Source organism: Psittacula echo (genome assembly GCF_963264785.1).
Source record: "Psittacula echo genome assembly, chromosome: 5".
NCBI classification, from domain to species: domain Eukaryota; kingdom Metazoa; phylum Chordata; class Aves; order Psittaciformes; family Psittacidae; genus Psittacula; species Psittacula echo.
The window spans coordinates 79,225,529-79,246,462 of NC_137739.1; the positions used below are offsets into that span (position 1 = coordinate 79,225,529).

General features: G+C 41.7%; 1 protein-coding gene across 1 annotated transcript in view; it reads left to right on the forward strand.

The window, feature by feature from the left end:
• The first annotated feature begins 1,437 nt into the window (after positions 1-1,437).
• Positions 1,438-20,934, forward strand: part of KTN1 (kinectin 1) — a 59,970-nt gene continuing 40,473 nt past the window's right edge. Inside the window, exons 1-10 of the mRNA XM_080620214.1 lie at positions 1,438-2,268; positions 3,840-3,977; positions 6,389-6,556; positions 9,350-9,480; positions 11,772-11,888; positions 14,499-14,639; positions 17,143-17,249; positions 18,825-18,957; positions 20,008-20,095; positions 20,394-20,560. Coding sequence (XP_080476340.1) covers positions 1,746-2,268; positions 3,840-3,977; positions 6,389-6,556; positions 9,350-9,480; positions 11,772-11,888; positions 14,499-14,639; positions 17,143-17,249; positions 18,825-18,957; positions 20,008-20,095; positions 20,394-20,560 — 1,713 coding nt within the window. The 5' untranslated portion in view covers positions 1,438-1,745. The remainder of the gene's footprint in view (positions 2,269-3,839; positions 3,978-6,388; positions 6,557-9,349; positions 9,481-11,771; positions 11,889-14,498; positions 14,640-17,142; positions 17,250-18,824; positions 18,958-20,007; positions 20,096-20,393; positions 20,561-20,934) is intronic.

Genomic DNA, 20,934 nt, shown 5'->3' on the forward strand with positions numbered 1-20,934 from the left:
AAGATGTAGTTGAAGCACGTGCTTTCCATGGCGGTTTTTAAACTGAAGTAGTGAATCAGGAATTGCAGTTGCTTAATTAGTATCATAGAACAGTTTAGCTTGGAGGGGCCCTTAAAGATCATCCAGTTCCAAACCCCCTGCCACAGGCAGGGACACCTTCCACTAGACCACGTTGCTCCAAGCCCCATCCAACCTGGCCTTAAACACTGCCAGGGATGGGGCAGGCACAGCTTCTCTGGGCAACCTGTGCCAGGGCCTCAGCACCCTCACAGAGAAGAACTTCTGCCTAATATCTCATCTAAATCTCCCCTCAGTCAGTTTAAAGCCATTCCCCTGTGTCCTATACCTATAGACCCCTGTCAAAAATTTCTCTCCAACTTTTCTTGTCACCCCCTTTAGGCACTGGAAGTTGCTCTAAGGTCTCCCTGGAGCCTTCTCTTCTCCAGGCTGAACAAGCCCATCTCTCTCAGCCTATTTCCATAGGAAAGGTCCTCCAGCCCTCTGAGCATCTTTGGTCTCCTCTGGACTTGTCCCAGTAGATCCATGCTGTTACTATGTTGGGGATCCCAGTACTGCAGATGTGGTCTCATGAGAGCAGAACAGAGAGGGAGAATACCTTCCTTCCACCTGCCGGCCCTGCTGCTGGTGATGCAGCCCAGGACACAGTTGGTTTCTGGGCTGCAAGCACACTGCTGGGTCATGTTGAGCTTCTCATCAGCCAGCACCCCCAAGTCCTCCTCAGGGCTGTTCTCAATTAGAGTTTTGATTGTGACTTTTTTTTCCAGTGGCTGGTGCTCTCCTCCTACCCCCTTTGGAACAAACAGTTTAGAGAGAATTTGGATTTTTCCTGTGAGAGTCCAGATCTGTTTGTAGTAATCAGTTGTGTAATGGGAAAATCTGGCTTGTCTTGGCCTCAAAGTTAGGGTTTTGTCTTCATTCTGACCTTTTTTAAACTCTATGGTACCTGCTTTGAAAAAGTTTAGGCTATAGGTACTGTTTTCAGCAAATTACCCTACATCTGGTCTGTTGGTACCCAGAAGTCATACGCTGTTACATGTGCAAAATAAGTAACAGAGCTTTCTGTTTTCCTATAAATGGGTGGATATTTCATGAGTTTAAAGCTGGTTTTTAGACTTGAAAAAGCAGGTTTGAAAATACCTCATTTTTCTATGGTTGACTAAAATTTAGGGCTCTTTCCCTTTTCCCTCTTACTCTGCTTCTGAAGCTGTCATAAATCTGGGAACAAAAAGAAGCTGAAATTTAACTCCCACTTGGCAAGATAAGTCTTAATTCATTATGTTTGATTTATGGCAAGAAAAAAAAGAAGTGTTTCTTTGTATGTACTGGCCCTTATTTCAGAGCCTCAGAAAGTGCTGTCTCGTTTCTGAAATCAAAAGCTTTAACTTCCTGAAATTCACTTGGGAAGGAAGAGTAAGGAAGGTGAATAAAAGTAAGGTAAGAGGAGAACTGTTCTCTTCCAGGATCTGCAGTCTTGCAAACTGCGGTTCCTTCCTATCCAGGCTAGCAGTTTTGAGGGAAATGGTAAATGATTACAGAAGTTGTTCCATGATATGGTTTGGTAATTTTATTAAAGGCTATTTTGAGGCCTCTCTAAAACAATGAGGGAGCTTTTTTTATGACTGTAATTGGTGGAGGAAATAATATTGAGGGGAAAACCTATTTAAAACCTAATTTTTTTCTTTTTTTTTTCTATAGGATTTTTAATATAGCAGAGCAAAAGCACAATGGAGTTCTACGAGTCTACCTACTTTATCATCCTCATTCCTTCTGTGGTTATTACAGTCATCTTCCTCTTCTTCTGGCTTTTCATGAAAGAAACTTTATATGATGAAGTCCTTGCAAAACAGAAAAGGGACCTAAAGTTTCCACCTACCAAGACTGATAAAAAGAAAATGGAGAAGAAGAAGAACAAGAAGAAAGAAGCTCAGAATGGGAACATTCATGAGTCTGACTCTGAAAGTACACCTCGGGACTTTAAGCTCTCTGATGCCCTGAGTACAGATGAAGAGCACATCACTCCTGCTCCCTTGAGCGTGACTGAAGCATCTACTGGTATTAGAGAACGGAAGAAGAAGGAGAAGAAGCATAAGGCTGTTCAAGATGATCATGTAACTAAGGAGTCGGAAGGATCCAAGTCTTCAGGCAAGAAAGTAGATCCAGTCCCTGTTACAAAACAGCCCACTCCACCATCTGAATCAGCAGCATCTAAGAAGAAGCCTGGGCAGAAGAAGCAGAAAAATGGAATGGGTATCTGATGTTGCATATGCTTCTTGCACAGAACGCCAAAACTGTGTTCTGCTTTTTGCAAGGCCACAGAGTGTCTCTCACAACTGTTCTGCCTGATCTCTACAGGGCAAAGGCTCACTTCTAATCTTTTCCTTTTTATGAGCTATACTTTTTTTCCCTGTTTTTCATCTGGCAGCAATGCTCTGGTTTTACTTCTCCTGTCCTTACTTTCTTCTATTAAAGATTGTTGAGTGGAGCAGAGTAGGTCATATCTCTGCTGTCAAAATTTTGGTTACCTGAAATTAGATGTTTGCTGCATGCATGGTAATGTCAAGCTATGGGAAAGTGGAGTCCTGAGAGTGGCTGCTCTAATAAGGAAGCCCATCTAGAGAAACTCCATTGCAGACTGTGCAAAATAAAACACTGTTTAAGTGCAGACTTAATGTACAAAGAGGTGTTTGGTGGCTGATTCATGGAAAGAAGCACTTACAACTGCTTCCTACACCTCTGTAACTGAATGGAACTAATGCTGAAAGAAAACTGGTCCAGCTGCTGTAACTGAAACATCCAACCTAGAATAGACCAAAGCCTGCAGTCAGAATTGCCTGTCACTGTCTTGACCGTATCCTCAGCAGAAGCTGACATGTCTCAGTGTAGAGTTAGGAGTTAAAAATGAATAAAAATACCCAGTTTCAGAAATAAATGAAATCTGAGGTATTTGCACATCACCCTTTTGAGGTGCAGCCGTAACAGGTTTGTTACAGGGAGTGAGGTTAAAAAAATGACATTGCTGCTTGATGTGGTGGATTTTTTCTTTTCCTAAAAAAAAAAGACACCCAAAAACAAAAAGGAGAAAAAAGACCCACCCACTACCACCAAAAAAAGTATCAAATCTCGTTTGTGGGTGTTCTCTGAAAAATCTCTGTGGCATGGTTAAAATGTGGTCTGCAAGCGCTGTTCTGAGGGCAGCCACAACTAACTCTTATCCTTGATTACAGGACCTAACACCATAACCCTAACTGCGTGTGTCGGCTCTGACAAGATTATTATATAGCACAGGCTGTCCAAAAAGATAAAGAGTTGTTTCTAGTGAGAAATTTTTCTAAAAAGAGCATTTCCCTTATGTGAAACACTTATTTTCTGCTTCTCACAGTCCCAGTAGCTATTGGGGTGTGTGTTTAAAGTGCCCAAGTGGGTTTATTGGGGAGGAGGAAAAGTACTTCTTGCGAATAAGAAACTAATATGGGTAACATGTGCTGTCTGCTCTGTCACAGTAAAACCTGGATTGGATTTGTAAAACTTCCTTGTGTTGCTGTATGTTCTGCTTGCAGATAAGATTCCTGTCTGTCAAAACACTAGGTGCTGTGGCTCTTGACTCTGCTGAAGTTTTCTATTGCTTTGGGGTTTCATCTGGTATGGGAAGTGTATGTGTTTGAGTGTATGTGTGTACATATGTATGGATAACTTCATGTTCTTATTTAAAAATGAGTGTTTTTTCTGGGAGTGGACTTTGTGGCTATTCCAGACTTACTGATTTAAAAGTAATAATGAGAATATACAGAAGAGTATATTGTCTTAATTATCTGTTACAGATGATCAAGATACTAAGACTGATTCTGTTGTATCTCCTGCCAAAAAACAAGACCCAGTGCTGCTCCATCAGGAGATAAAGCAAGAAAATGTATCTGGAAGGAAGAAAGTCTCTGCAAAGAAGCAGAAAGTTGATAATGGTGAGAATACAGGCTTGGTTCAGATAAACCTAACAAGCCTTTTTGCCATCCATACTTCAGTTTCTCTTGCTTTGGAAAAGAAACTCACAGAATAACACTTATAATTTGAAAAAGCAGGAATTCCAGGTAGGAGAGATTGCTCAGCCTGAGGTACTGTTCAATTTTATGAACATCTGGTACCACTGAACATGGGATGATGCCATTAACCTTTCTGAGCTCTTTTGCATTCAAACATTTGTGCTGGAATTGAGGAGTAATGTGTTGACTTACAGCATAAGCTGAGCAGGCTTTAAGTTGCTCTAATTAAGGCATGTCTGGAACTGCTGCAGTTTCTGCCTCAAACAATATTGCAGTTTGTTGGTTTTGTTTTTTTTTTTAGCCAGTTGCTTTGACCACGTTCTTCTCTCATTGTGCTTTTGTTAGCTGATTCTCCCGCATAAACTGTTCGTCTTTGCTGTCAAGGTCTTTACTGTTCGTCATCCCTCATTTTCTGCCAAGATGCTGTTTCTTGTCTGCTCTTGGCTCAGTGTATCTTTGTGTTTGGTTTTTTTTTTACAATTAGTGCTGTTGTCCCTGTAGCTTTTGGGAAGAACATGACCATTAAGTTCTGTGAGGCCACCTTGTTAGCTTCTCAAAACTCTTTTCTGCTGGGACAGCTATGAAGAACTTGGCGGCTGGTGGACTGCTCCTTGAATGCACACTGTTGACCAGTTTCCTTTATGCTTTGGGCAGGTTATTGGTCCAAATCAGTAGTGGGCCCTAGTCAGGCTAGGGTAAGGTTCCCAGTAGTGCAGGGTTCCTGTATGTTGTAGCAATTGGAAAGCTTTCAAATTATTCCTGGAAAAAACTTACTGATGGGGAACCTATGATGTGATTGTCCTTTATGGATGTTCTTATGCCTTTCCTAATGCATCCGTTGCTCTTTGTGGGGCATTCCATGCACCACAAACTTGTCTGTATATGGCAAGTAAGTGTTAGTACCAATTCAGCCAGCATTAAAGCTAAGCTGTCAGTGCTACATGGAAATAGCTCATGCATTATTTGAATGCTAGCTGTTTTCTTTTAAAGCTGCCTCTCCAAAATGACAGAGCAACAATTAGCTGTGGTAAGAATTCAGGTTAGCCAGGACAGTGCTATGGGAATCTTGGATGTTACTGACACTGCAAAATGTCTCACTTGATATTATAAATAGATTTTGAAAGGAGGGGGAGTTAATAAGGAGAGGAAGGGAAAAGGTGAGGATGGTAAATGGGTTAGGTGGTGGATATTTCTGCTAGAGATCTCACTTCTGAGCTTGCATTGTACCTGCAGGTGTTTGCTGGCTGCTTAAGTGGGAAAGCTCTAGCAGGTGACACAAAAAGTCCATCTGGCCTATTCTGCTCCTTAGCAGCAGCTAGAACATGAAAGTGTTTTATAATTGGTACTCTGGTAGCCAGGAATGCATATTTGTCTTGCAGTGATGCCTGAAACCTTGCATCCCACCCAATTCATTCTCTCTTTAGTCTGCTGTGTGGCATCTGTTGTCCATCAGCTTTTCACTCTGGGCTGGCTGGGTCTGAGCTTTCCTGCTGTAATATGGCTCTGTGTATAACATCTTGCATACTTCAGGCAGTGTGACCAGCAGCTCAGGAGCTGGGCAAACAGCAAATTCAACTCTCTTGGCCATATCTGTTGTCCCTGGTTTTCCTCTCCCCTCCCCTGTTTTTGTCTCATCAGCACAGGCTGTAAAGTTCTTTGCAAAGAGGCTGATCCTCAGTATATTTATACAGTACTGTGTGAATGGAGACCAGAGGTCGGTCAGTACCTCTGGGTACCTCTCTGAATATTAATGATGTATAAAGTCTGCTCTGACAGATGATACCTTCATTAAGTATAGTTGAGTTTGCATGTGAAAAGCTTGATTACTGTCCCTACTGCATATTTTGCTGGAATGGTTTAGTTCACAGGTGATGTAATCTGAGTGAAAACGCCGGCAGTAAGGTAGCCTTTAACAGAATAGGGACAAAATACTTGACTTTACTAACACTTCAGGGATTTGGAATGATTTCATACACAGCCACAAGTAAACCAGTCTTGATGCTCTGTGCAACTTTCTCATTAAAGTGAAATGGAAGTCAAACCCTAAAGGGTCTTCTCTGCTACTTGTTAAAATGCTAAAAGGCAGCTTTGGAAATAGGAATTTAATTGAAGCTATTAAATTGCTTTGCATTAGAGACTTTTATTTAATGAACTTACCTGAAGAGCTAAATGAGTTAAGCTGTGAAGGATAATAGAAATAAAAAGCATAACTATTGAGGTTAATAATCCAGTGCTTTAATCCAGCTCTCTCTAATGTGTTGTGCATCTTTTCTAGAAATGTTGGTGTTAATTATTACAAACCTTTAACCCATCCTGTGGACTTTTGATTATAGTTCTGGTGGATGAACCTCTTATTCAAGCAACTACTTATATTCCCTTGATGGATAATTCTGATGCCGGCTCTTTGGAAAAGCGAGAAGGGGTTGAAGTAGCAAAACAAAATGTGAATGAGGGGATCCAGAAGAGCAGTGGCAAGAAACTGAAGAATGAAACAGATAAAGGTAAGCAACTGATAATGCAGTCTTTCTGGCATAGCCTGCTTGTGAACCTGAAGAGGGAAAACATGCTGTATATGTGCGAAGGGGGAACCTCTTATGTACTGGGAAGAAGTGATTTGAAGAAAACATTTGTGGCTGCAGGACACTATTTGTTCTTGTCTGTGCTCGTTTCTCCCCTGTCTTTGGCACTCTTGAAAGGGCTTTGTGCCATCTGCATCCTTTTAATGCTGATTGTAGGCTTTTGTGTCCTCACAGTAAACAAGCGAGTGATCGGAGACCATACAGATGCATGTGAGCTAGTTTTACAGTAGATGGTTCAGGCATTGCTAAGAGATGGACTCTAAACCAAGAGCTTTCAGTACAGGCTGTTGGAGTCTGCCTGAGACTTGGAGTGCAGACCATATGCTCTGGTGCTGTTCATGCAGCTAGTTGGGGCTGACCAGGCAGTGTGTATCTCTGGGTGCAACACAGTTACTTGGAGCAAATTGCCAGTGGAAATAGTCTGACAGTTTTGAGGAAGACTTTGACTTTTCCTTTCAGTGCAGTTTGAAATTGGTTGGGTCAGGGGAGCTTCCTTCTTATTCTCCCCACAGAGGCCTGGAGTGATTCGTGGGCATTGTGTCCCACCCTGAAACTTTAAATAAGCTGCTGACCTGCTCAAAGAGTATCAGACTTACTGAGCTGTGAGGCGAGACCCTCAGATTTCTGAGAAGCCAAGTGACTGAGCAGTGATTCCCAGGGGCTCAGGTTTGTGCAGAAGGCTTTCTCTCCAACACTATCTGCCTTGTCACTCAGTGCACTCTTGGCAACATCTCTTTTTAGACTTGTCTTCTAAAATGCTCACTTGAAAGCTTCCCAGCAACTCATTTTGGTATCTAGATTAGATTCCCACTTGCCTGAGGCTTCTCTTGTGCTTCTAGCTCAATGGCTGCATATTACTGCCCTGAAGTATCAAAGCCTCTCGTGCACCCATCCCTTCTCATTTCCTTTGCAAGCTGTAACCTTCTCTATGCTCCTGATTCTTCTGTGTCAGCTGGGATTTGCCCTCCCAATATAGAAATCTCTCACTATTCTAATTGTAAGCTTCTTGGATGCAAGGGCAAGGCCTTTCTGCCTGAGCCTGGTGCTCCCTGAAGGCTGGTTGAGACTCCTGGCTAACTGGACTGTGGTCTCAGGATTTTGATATGACACCAGTATATGGTACCGGGATTCCTGGTAACAGGAAATAATGATGTCAGTGCAGCAATGATGTGATCTGTGGCCAAGACTTAAATTGGATATAGGACTAGGAGAGTATGGGCTAGGATTTTTCAGTGTTTACCTCTCTTCTTGCCCCCCCCCTCCCCCCCCTCTGTTATTCAGTGATTTATTTTTATGCTTGATAATTTCTTTTAAGGGCTTAGAATTACTACCACTCTTTCGTTCTTCACTTATTTTTCAAACTCTGGAGAGGTTTGAGTTTGATGTTTAGCCTCATTTCAATGGCATGTCTCCCATCCTTTCATGTGTTGGTGAGCACTGGTGATACTTGAAAGAGATACTGAGTGTGCTTCTGTTTACTGAAGTTAGGGGGCCACCTAATGACCTATGTACATGCAGCCTGTTTTTTATATGAACAATGATGGTTTTGTTCCTGTTAGAACATAGTTAGTTGAATTGTGTTTCTTTCTATGTGTGTTGTGGTTTAAGCCCAGCTGGTAACTCAGAAGCACGCAGGCTGTTCTGTCACTCCTTCTTTCCCTGCCTCCAGGTGGAATAGGGAGGAGAGTCAAAAGAACAGTTTAATAACTGAAGTACAGTATAAAGTTACTGCTACTAATAATAAGGGAAATAACAAGAGGAGAGAATATGAAACTAAAAAGGGAAAAGAAAAAAGCAATAAATGGAAAAGATGCACAGTACAATTGCTCACCACCTGCTGACTGATGCCCAGCCCAAGCACCTTCCTGTTGACTCCCCCCAGTTTATATACTGGGCATGATGTGCTGTGGTATGGAATACCCATTTGGCTGGTTTTGGTCAGTGTCCTATGTCTGATCCATCTGAGCTTCTTGTGCCCCTCCTCACTGGCAGAGCATGAGCGGCTGAAGAGTCCTTGGTTGAAGTAACCACTCCTTAACACACCAGTGTGTTAGTTGTGGTTATCAGCATTGTTGAAACACAGCATTGCACCCAGCTACTAGGAAGCGGAAAAATACTGTTACAGCTGAACCCAGGACAATGTGTCTTTTCAAACATTTAGCCATTAAGAGGGTACTACTGATTTATCTTCCTTCTGCTGAACTCCTTCTGCAGTAGTTCATTTCTAAACTTAGGTTGAGGGACTATTTTTCTGGTTTCCATTTATTGTAATCAGAAATGTGCCAGTTTTTAAATTCATTAGCTTGTCATGTTCATATTGATTGTGGAGCCAGGCTGTCCTTTAAATTGAGAGCTCAGTTTGAATAACTGTCATAATACACTAGAAAGGACTCTTCAAGTTTTCACATTTATGCTATTTTTTCTTCAAAATCCGTGTTATGCTTTGTCTTCTTGCTGGCAACACTATAAATGTTACCAACTGTACAAACAAAGTGGTGGGGTTTTTTTTTCCCAGAGCTATCAGCTGGCAGATTGTTCTTGGATTTAAATTGGAGAGAGGCTGGTTTTGCTGAATGTTCATGACCTCTTGCTTCTTGGCATTTCAGACTGAAAATAAATCTAATACATAATGATGCCCCATCACATGCTGTTCTGTGGCAAAATAAATGATTCTGTATGGAGTCCAAAGTAAATATATCCTCCCTTGTGTTGCAGAGAATGCTGAAGTAAAATTTAAAGACTTTGTAATGTCCATGAAGAATATGATCTTCAATGAAGATGAGGCCCGTTGCATAGTGGAGATGTTAAAGGAAAAATCCAGTGCAATTCATGATGTCTTGCAAAAGGTGAATGACGGGGGCAGGGGGGGAGAGGGATGGGGACAGGGAGGGGAAGAAGACTGTTAAATAAGCAGAAATTGGAAGAGATGCTGTCAAATTAGCTTTATCAATGTTCTGTTGTGATTTCTGCATTCTGTCTTATAAAGACTTTTTCCAGCTGGTCCGTGCATGCTTTGCATGCAGAAGGCAGTTGTCAGATGTCTCTTTGCTGCCATCTGCCATCCCATGGGCTGGCTAGACAGACTGCTGGCTTTTGACCGCTCATAAAGAGCAGACATAGCCATGGAGAATTAAGGTATATATAGGTATAGAACTGCTGGTGTGTGTGTGTGTGTGTGTTGGCATGGGGAAAGGCCATCTGGTGACTTTCAGGAGTGATCTTTCACAAATGTGTAAATTGAACAAACTATAGTAGAAATTAAGAAAAACCTGCTGTGCCTGTGCAATTGATCAGCTAATTCTGTGTTTTGAAAGTCTCTTCATCTTAAAAGTCTATGCGTTCTAGTCTGCTGACTGCTTTGGATGTTTGTTTCTCATAGGATTGTAGGGCAGTTCACATTTGGAAAGGACCTCAGGGGATTTGTAGTCTGACCTCCTACTTAAAGCAGGGCCAGCGCTGAGGTCAGCAAATGCTGCCCAGGGCATTATCTAGCCTGGCTTAAACCTTCGGGGACTGAGACTGCACAGCCCTCTGGGCAGCCTGTGTCAGTGCTTGGCAATTCTTTCTTAATTTTTCTATTAAGACAGAAGAGAATGATGACCTTGAATATCTTGCAAATACCTGCTCCTCCCATGACTTGTTATAGTTGTCACTTTGAGCTTGTAACATCCTGTTTGTCACTTGAAGTCTTGCAATTCTGTATTTTTCTGCAGATAGAATACAGAACAGAAATGCAGAACTGGGTATGTGTCAATTCAATTGATGCAATATACTAGCATACCAGGCAGTTTGGGTTGGATGGGACTTTTGAGGATATCATGCAGTCCAGCTGCCTACTCAGAGCAGTTTGAATGTTAAATTCGTAGCAAGTTACTCAGGGTAACTGAGTAACCTCAAGGTTCAGTTGAGTGCTGAAAATCTCCAAGGACAGAGACTCCACATTCTTCTTAGGCCTTTGTTTCAATGCTTGACTGGAAACCCAATAGTGGTACCCTTGCAATGGGTATTGCCTGTTTTATTTGTAATTTTTTCTTTTGTAATTTTTTCTTAATATTTTTTATAAATATTTTATGAAAATATTTTATATTATAATAATATAATATATAAAATATATATTATATATTAAATATAATATAAATATATAAATAAATAATTTAAATAAATAAATAATTTGTAATTTTTTCTTAATCTGTATTTTTTCCTTTTAAAGGAAGGTTTGGTCTTAAAGCTATACTTTTGGGATCAAAATGGGTTCCTGGGTTTGTATACAACCAAGAAATGTAGGTTTCTGTAGATAGAAATGTGAATATTTTCCTATGTGTAACTCATGTATGACATGGACAGTGTGTTTTGTACTGCATGCATACACAAGACCATTAAAGGAGAGCTTCCAAGCAGTGCATTTATAGGACTGACAAGTCTTCGTTTCTTCAGTTAATCAGACTACATTGAGTGAAGTCTGGGCACGAACATTTAGGAGTCTCACCTCTTACTGGAGTTACTTAATTTTTAGGACCTATATACAAGTAATAGGACTGTTGGGTATCATTCCTCTAGTTCTGTTCCCTGTAGTATCTCAAACTTTGTGTGTCAGTGTGCCAGCAGAAACTTAATTATGTCAGATGGAGGGTCTCCTGTGAAGTGGAATGAGAGGCCAGATGAGTGTTCCCTTTTTCTCTTTGTAGTGAGATACTTCAGGAGGTTTAGGTTTGTTGGATTATACCTGCATTGAGCACAGTTCAGACCAGGTGATCTTGGAGGTCCCTTCCAGTCTCAATTGTTGAATGATTCAGCATCTCTGTGTCTTTTCCCCCATATTTCTCTTGATGGCTGTTCTTTGTTTTCCCCAGTGCTGCCACAGCAGCTCTCTTCCAACATTGGAAGCACCTTAAGAGCCCATTTATTCTCTTAATTGGTTTCAGTGTGTTTGAAAATGCATTTCCTTGTCTAATGAGATTGATGCTGCAGGATGCATTAGCAGCAGAATTGGGTACTGTTGGTGCCATGTACCACACACAGATGAATGATTTGGGGCAGGAGGGAGTGTTTCTTCCTCTCAGGTTTGCTCTGCTGCCTGCTAATGTGTTGTGCAAATACTTCTGGCATGTGTGATCATTTGTATGTACTCTTGCTGCAGGCTAGCAAGGCTGAGTCGGCTGCAGCTGTACATCAGCTACAAGACAAAGAGAAAATGCTCGCTGCAATGAAGGAGGAGGCAGCGGTTGCAAAGGAGCAGTGCAAGCAGCTCACCCAGGTACATACAGAGGTGCATGCATATAGAGGGCTGTGGGAGAGAAGCAGGGGTTTGTAGGATTAGCAGCCAGCAAATGCTGGTTTACTGACCTTGGTATAAACTGAAAGGTGGATTTTTTTTATATTGGAGAAGTTTACCAAGACACTGTGTTTGATTTTATGAGGCTATTAACACATTTATGCAGAGTTATTTTCCAGAGAGTTAATTTACTGAGACTTTTAAGCTAAGACTGTTTTTCTTTTTAAAAGGTTACTTTTTAAACACTTCCTTTATGAATGTAAGGCAGTTTTGTGGATGCAAATATTAAACACCTCTTTTGCATTGCAGTCTTAATCCAGTACATATTTTTCATTCACATGCTTATGTGCTTCTAGGCACAACAATCATCAGTTTTCTTCAAGAAGGAAGCTACAGAAAGTGTAGACTGCCTGCATAGCTCCTTGAGTTGCAGCTCTGATTGCCTTACAGGGATGCTGATGTCACTGTCAAGACCAGTTTATGAAACTTAATGAGGGTTTCAGAGGAAAGCAGTTATGGTAGAACAAGTAATTAGGTGTGAATATAGAGCGAATTGGAGACTTTTGGTGGGAGGATTCTTAAGTTTTGGCTCATTTGGAAGCATATGGGCATTATGTTCAGGAAGGTCTCATTGTGGGACAAGAAGTTGGGCACAGAAAGCTGGGTGGCTGAAGATGGGAGCAGAGTGGCCAGAGGACATGGCAGTTGGGAGACTTGGCAGATGAGGAGGGAAGCAGGGTGTAGGTATTGCGTGAGCTCCTGGCAGGGCACAGGTAGGTGTACATTTGCAGGTGGGATCGAGAGGTTTGGGATAGTCAAGGTGTAACTCTAGGGAGAAAGGACTTCTGATGTGTTTGAGGATGGGGAGAGAAGGGGGAGAAAGAAACTCTGGCTCAGGATTGTAGAATGAAATAGGGGAGATCTGTACTGAAGAAGCAGAGGGAATGTATGAAGGAGCCTGAGTGTGTGGGAACCTGATGTGGTTAGGGGGAAAAAATCCGTCTGCAAAGTGGTGCTCGTGAAGGCAAGGTGGGAGCTGCAGAGAAGGTCACTGGGGGGGTTCTGCCAGCTGGACTTGGGAGAGGGAAGGGAGAAACTGGGTAAAAGCAAAGTTCCTGAGGTGCTAAAACATCAGGATAAACAAGAGAAAAAGCTCAGCTTGACTGACTAAAAGCTCTTATCTTCTAATCGGTGTTTCTCATATTCTAACTGATATTTCTCTGAAAATGCTGCTAGGAGCTAGAGGGACTTCAAGGGTGATAAAGATGTTAACTGGAGAGGATAAATGAGACCAAGTGGTTCATGACCTCAGAGGTACTGGCAAAACACAAGCTAGGTGAAGGTTAATCTTGCCAGGATCTCTGGCACTGTCTTGACAGGGTAGCTGGGTTACTGAGAACTGCAGGCGGATGATGGAATTGGTGAAGTAGAAGGAATGTCCTGGTGTCCTTCGTTTTGTTGCATTTGGAAACATGCAAAAATTACATGGTGAAAACATTGTGTCAGGCTCTTTACACTGTATTTGCGGAAGTGGCTTAAAGGTTTTGATGCAACTCAAGTTCCTAAATGCCTGTGTGAACATGAGTTTGGGAACTTGTGTCACTTAATTTGGGGGATGGATGTGGCGGGTGGTGAAGGTGTGTGGGGTGACACATGGATGGGCGGATGGATGGATGGATGGCAGACAGCCTCCTGAAGTAAGTTGGATCTAAAAGAGAGAGAATAGCTTTTATTTAAATGAAAATGTGGAAAAAGCTGTAATTACTCTGAAAAGATGGTGGGTATTCAGGCTAATAATTTAGAGAACTTATAGTACCTGTCAAGGCTCCTTGGCACTGTAAGGAGCTGCAGGCTGTGCTGCATAGCTGGAGGACACCTGAAGCTTAGGCGGTACAAGTACCTCATCCTGCAGTCAGAGCTGGCTGAAAGCTGCACTTAATGCTTTTGCTTTCTACAGCAAGTGCATTTATATTGCAGAGGAACAGCTCTGTGGATTCCTAGATGTCTGATTTGAATTACTGGCTAATAAATGATTAATTTAAATAGCAATGTGTGTTTTAATTTGAAAGCTACAATATGGCATCATGCTGGTGGGATTCAGGGCTTCTCTCTGGCTGTTGCTGAGTACTGATAGCCCATCTCCTCTGGCAAAACTTGGCTTTGTAACCAGCTATAAAGCAATATTTGCTCTGAAATACTCTGTTGTTTTGCCACAGTTCTTTACCCATGTTTTTCCATTTTGCTAAGCTTGGGATGAAAATCTAAGCTCTGCCCTTTATATCAGTGGTTTTAATTGTTAGGACTCTCTAATCTGGCCAAACTCAATAGAAATAAGACTTCAGCTCTTCTGAGACAATGGAAGATCAGTGTTTAAATTGACAAACTCTAATAAATGTGAAATTATGCTGATCCAAATCCTCATAAAGGTGCTGGAAGCTTGGTCGAATCTAATGCTGTAACTTCTCCAAGTGAAAATTGCTGCCTTTGGTTTGGTGCTCACTTGCTATGTTTTTACTTACCTTCAAACTCTCACTGTTAGACTCTAGAAAGAAGCAGTAGATGACTTCTTTGCCTTTTTCGTTCCCACTCAAGGAGCTGGTTGCAGAAAAGGAGAGGAATGGTTTGCTTACAGCCAAAATGCGAGAGCGGATCAATGCGCTAGAAAAGGAGCATGGCACTTTTCAGAGTAAAATACATGTTAGCTACCAGGAATCTCAGCAGATGAAGATAAAGGTAAATGCTTTGCCAAACTGTTAAACTTGATGTTCATGCATAAGCAGATCAGTGCTGGGGAGTTGTTGCTTTAGCCGGGGCTTAGCTTTTGATGTTTGCTCACACAGATTGCTACTTACTCAGAACCTTGAATGCAGTGTGCTAGTGGTATGACACATCTACCTGAGGATGGGAAACTGGCAGTTTTCTTACTTCAAAGAAAGTCAAGGTGTTCTCATGGGTTACTTCCGTAGTCTGTAAAAGACCGGTGGTAGCCAGGCAGTTGGTCTCTGATCTAGTTACTTTTCCTTTGTGGTATGCTGCTGAAATGTTACTCAATTAAAGTATAAAATCTAATTGAAATACTCAAGAGAGCCACTAATGCTGATGATCATTTACTGGCTGATAAAATTAATTTTAAAAATTATTGTAAAGAGTGACAACATAACATAATATGCAGGAAATATCATTGCCTGGGGGAGTGCTTTGCTGAAAATACTTGAAGGGCAGACACCTGTATTTAAAACCCTGTTACTCTCTCCTGAAGTTGCACTGTAATGGAATGACCTCAGAAGAGTTTGTTTCATCAGGTTAAAAACTTCTAGCTAAAAATTACAGTATCACAGTATCACAGTATGTTAGAGATTGGAAGGGACCTCGAAAGATCATCTAGTCCAATCCCCCTGCCAGAGCAGGAACACCTAGATAAGGTTACACAGGAATGTGTCCAGGCAGGTTTTGAATGTCTCCAGAGAAGGAGACTCCACAACCTCCCTGGGCAGCCTGTTCCAGTGGTCCGTCAAATTGTGCAAAGAAAAAAATGGCCCCTCTTATATCAACTTGACTGGTGCTTAAATTTCATTCTGGTGTGTTCTGTTCTTACGTGAATTTCATAAGCATTAAGCCCAGCATGTGAACTATCCAACTTTAATACTGTATCTTCTGTCTTGGCTCTTTAAGAGAGTAGGACCTCTGCAGTTTTGGAGCAGAACTGTATTCTAGAATCATAGAATCAACTAGGCTAGAAAAGACCTTTAAGATCATGTCCAGCCATTACCCCAAGAGAGACAATCATTACCTGGAGCACAGACAGCTTATTCTGAACTTACATAGACAGTAAGTATTACAGTAGGACCTTACTGCTGGCTGGTCAGGATGAAGGAGGTGTGGGCATGGCTGCATAGCTTTTGCAGATGCTGTTGTCATGGGCAAAGCTGGAGCAAGTATGCACAGAAGAGCCTGTGATGTGCAGAGGAACCGGTGCTCTGGTTCTGCTCCCCCTACTGATGTGCTGTAGCATTTCAGAGAGGCTGAAACTCAATTGTCAAAGCTTCCAGTCAGATGGGGTTTGTGCCCCTGCTTCTGTTGGGATCATGTATATCTGTTGGCATTAAGAAAAATGTGTGTGTGAACCCCCCAACAAACATCAAAAGACTGGCTTGTTACGTGTGTTGGTGCTGAGCTGGAGGTGGCTGCCCTACAAGGGGCTGCTGTCTCCTGCTGCAGTTGGTACACAAGCTTTTATTTTTATATACAAAATCCTTACTGGTGAGTCAGTCATTTAATGAAACTGGGTCTTGCAGATATGTCAGACACCATTTCCAAACTGACACTGGAGATCAGGGAGACCTGATCACCGTGTTCCAGTATTTAAAGGAAGATGGAGACTTTTTTTTGACAAGGAGTCCCATGGAAAAGATGAGGGAGGATGGGTACAGGTGGGGAGACTCTCACTAGACACAAGAGGAAACTTTTTCACAATGAGAACAATCAGCCATTGGAATAATCTCCCCAGGGAAGTGGTGGACTCCCAAACATTGAACATGTTTAAGATTCAGCTGAACAGGGTGCAGGGACCTGTGGTCTAGGTCATACTTTGACTAGAAAGACTGGACCAGATGATCCTTGAGGTCCCTTCCGATGTGGTATTCTACCACTCTGAAGCTGCCTTGGGTTATCAGGGCTTCTTTCTGCCTCAGTTTGGAACCATGTTGAAAATGCAGTCAATGCATATTGTTGCCTAAAAAAGGATCTGTTTCATAATCTTGACTTCAGGGTATTAGATGAGGACTTTTGCAGTTTGCATTCTGTAATCTGTGTGCATGCTATAATAAAAGCTATTTTATACTTTTTCTGCTTTGAGGGCTCTGTAGGCTTCTAATGTTAATGTACAGTACCTCTATTTTATTTCCCTTTGGAAGAGTAATATACTGATGGTGAGTTACAGAGCAATTAGCATCTGAACTAACACTTCTGTAGCCTTTTAAACAAAAAGGGTTGCCTTGTTAAAAAGTTTGATATACTGATATAGAGGGAAATGGATGCTTTTATTTGAGCAAGAGGGTCTGAGTTGCACAGTTCCTTTTCCAGTTGCACACAGGAAGGTTGTAAGACTTCCCATCTCAAAAAAAGTCCACTTAGTTTTATTTGCTTAAACTATTGTGATATCTCATCTACTGTTACAAGTTGAGGTTTTTGTTGCTCCTTACTTAAATTTTTTCTGTAATCGATCTTTCCCTATCAGTTCCAGCAACTCCGTGAGCAGATGGAGGCAGAAATAAGCCACCTGAAGCAGGAAAATGGTATCCTGAGAGATGCTGTCAGTACTTCTACCAATCAAATGGAGAGCAAGTATGTCAGCAGCTACTTAGAGCTCTGTGTGTTTTTTAAGCCTTCCCTGAAGAGTTGTTCTGGCTTCTGCTCCTTTTGTTTCCATCTCCTTGACTATCTCTGAATTTGTGGTTTAACTAAGAACACAGATATTTTGGGCTAGGGAGGTAGCTAATTGTATTTGCATTGAGCCAAGGCTTTCAGAGCAGATAACTGTCTCTTATCAGTTTGAAGCCTGAGCTTTTGGAGAGTGGGTGTTGAGGCTTCAACAGAAAGTGCAAAGTGCTCAGCCACAGTTGGTGTTTCTGGAAGGGTATGTATCCTTTCTCCTGGGGCTTTAGGAGAGATGATCCTGAGCATCCAGAGATGCTGGTCTCTCGAGAGAACAGTAGCTCTAAACTTGTAAATCAGTCTTGCTATAAGAAAAAAATCAGTATCTTTCAGTTAATGATACTGCTGGGGAAGCACTTGGCTTTATCTGTTGGTGTTGCAAATGTTTGTTCTCAAGGTTTTGCCTTTGTGAATTATGACTTAGGCTATCCCTGAGCTGGCAGAGACAATTGTATGTATTGTGGTAAAAGCTGAGCACCCTGGTAAGGTGTTGTAGTCAGATGTGTGGATTGCTGCCAGTGGGCTTCTGCCTATAGAAAGCAAAACCTACACTTCATACACTCGTAGAGACTTGATTTTTTTTTTACTGTTGAAGAGTGGAGTGTCAGAATCACTGTCAGGACTGGGAAAAGTCTCTGGATCTTCCTTTTCTGGTTATTCTGTTCTTGCAAAGATGCTGCTTCTGTGAGGATCTCTCTGTTAACAGCTTCTGCCCTGCCAAGCACTTCTCAGCGGATGTGCTTTTTGCTCCCTGTGCATGTCCTGCCAGAGCAGGTCGATATAAGGAGAGCTTGGAGAATGTCACGGGTACCCAGATTTTAGGTGTCCTGTTCATAGAAATGAAACATCATTCTCTCTTAAGACAGTTTTCTTGAGAAATCCTTAGTTTAGGCAAACTTAAGATAAAAATAAATGCTTTTTATTTGCTTAGACACAAAGGTGAGCCTCTTAAAATTCTTCCCTCGAGTTCTATAAGCGTATCTTCTCTGCTTAGCTGAGAAAGTGCATCAGATACCTTTATAAGTTAATAGATAAGTCAAGACCAGGAGAGAACATAGTGTCTGAAGAGATGTGTGCAGTTAGTCCGGGGGGAATAGTCTTGTGTAAGTCTGAGATCAATAGTCTTTTATGGGAAGAGGAAAGGAATGTGAATTTCAGTGCAAGACCTTTCCTTCTGCTGAGTTTATATAAGCCTGTCCAAATTATGCCCATCAGCTTACAAATGTTTTAAAGGAGCTGATGCTCGAGGCTTACTGCTGACCTTTTATTTCTGACTCAGTGGGTTGTAGCTGCTGAGTTGATGGCCAGGGGTACTTGACCTTCATCCCTTTCCTAGGGTGAAGCAGTGATGGGGAGGGGGGGAAGCAACCAACATACAATACAGCCTTCTGGCTGCAAATATAGGGCTTGGTGTTGATATTTGAGTAGCTGTTGTTATGGCCTGTGCTTCTTGTAGAAAAAGCGGTTAAAACTGTTTATTTTTAGGCAGTCTGCTGAACTGAACAAACTGCGCCAGGATTATGCTAGGCTGGTGAATGAACTGGGAGAGAAGAGCAGTAAGTTGCAGCAAGAAGAGCTCCAGAAGAAGAACGCAGAGCAGGCAGTTGCTCAGCTGAAGGTGACTTGGGTTTTTTCTGCCTATTGAGTTGCTCTCAAGGCTTTATCTGAGCCAGGTTCTGAATTGGGCGGGGTGTGAGGTGTGTGAGAATTACTTTAGCCATTTCCCTGAACACTAGATCTCTGTTCTCTTTGTATGTGCAAATGCTTATTTTCAGGTAGGCTGAGCCAGCCTATGGGTTTATTTCATGTTTAATAATGTTTTATTTAATATTTATTTTTTTTATTCAAAAGTCTGTTTTTTGAGTGATTACAAAGCTCCCTGTAAAGTGAAACTTAGCCTCCCAAATGAATGTCAAGTATCTTTATAAAGTTCCACTGGTGTTTTTTAACTTTTTCTATGGGTGCAAAATTCCAGCAAGATTTGAGTTGAAGTTGTTAATCCACAAGGCATTGTGCTTGTACGATTTTTATTAGAGACTACAAGCTTTTGCGTAAATAAATATATAAATTTTTAAAGACTTTAAGCTCTAAAATGTAAATGGCCTGGCTTCCGGATGTACCTCTTTTTTTTTTCCTTAGAAGAAAAGGTATTTTGTCTTTACTTGTTTTCTCCAGAAGAGAAACCTATTGTTCTTGGATGTGAATGCCAAACCAGAGTTCAGCACTTATTTTGTATTTGCAATTAAGCCTTAGTTACCAGAAGTTCTTCCTGCCTTTAGCCCTTGCAGGTTAGAGAGTTGGTATCCAGAGTTGAGACGTTTTAATTACTAGATGCAGATTTATGTGATGCTTGGCTAGTCTGCCTTCTAGTGTTAATTCTGAACATGCAGGGCAAAGATGCTACGCTTTCACATTTACAGAAACCATCCTGTTAAGAGCCTATAATGAAAACCTGTTCACAATTTGCCTTTCAAATTAATAGGCTAAACTACTCGAGGAGGAGGATTACAGGGTACTCTGTCTTTCTGATGTGCCCTAATGGAAACAAGAAAACTTTACTTTCATTGCTGTCTGCTTTGGGAATAGCACCAAAGAGATGCATTCTGAATGTTTCAAAAATAAATTAAAGGTTAGACTTCTTTTCATCAACTCTCCCTTCAATGTGAAGGTCCAGCAGCAGGAAGCAGAGAGAAGATGGGAAGAAATCCAGGCTTATCTCAGGAAAAGAACAGCAGAACATGAAGCAGCACAACAAGGCACGTATCACAAAATTCCCCAATAATGCTTGCTGCAGTGATTTGGCTGTTGCCATTTGTGGAAAAGAGTATTACTGAATAAATGGCTTAAATTAAAGCTCAGGTAAAGTCAGTACTGCTTTGGCACCCTGGGGAAATACTGTGTTGTGATACCAGTTAGTTTGAATGCTGATGAGAGAGCTGAACCTTGGCTTGCTGGAACAAGGCTTCTAATCAGCCTCCCTGTTTACAGTGAAAATTATTTCCCCTAAAGCTGAATATTTACTTCTGAATTAAAATCCTGACATTTCTGCTACAGATGTGCAGAATAAACTTGTGGCCAAAGACAATGAAATCCAGAGCTTGCACAGTAAGCTTACTGATACAATGGTGTCAAAACAGCAGCTGGAGCAGAGGATGTTGCAGTTAATGGAGGCTGAGCAAAAGAGAGCTTCTGCGGAGGACTCCATGCAAATGCAGGTGCAGGTAGTATTGCTCAAGTATCTTAAGGGTTTGGTTTTTTCCTCCCATTTTTTGCCTGTGGAAACATAATACTGTCCTTGCAATACTGCTTTAGGAAAGCTTCCCACTGAATAAAGAATCAGAAAACTGTCTGCCAGTTTATGATCTGGCAACTTACAAATTGAGACCTTGTGTGTGGTGCTGTGACCATCTGGGGCCATCTCAGACCTGAGAAGCCCTCTGGGCAAGTCAGGAGAATGTACTGACCCAGGCAATTTCCCAAGCTGTGAAGTGATGTTATGGTCTGGGGAACAACCTGGAAGAGCATCCATATACGTCTGATGTTTGTATGAGCTCTTCTGGAGTGATTTCTTCTGGGGTCAGGTGGTGAGAGGCAG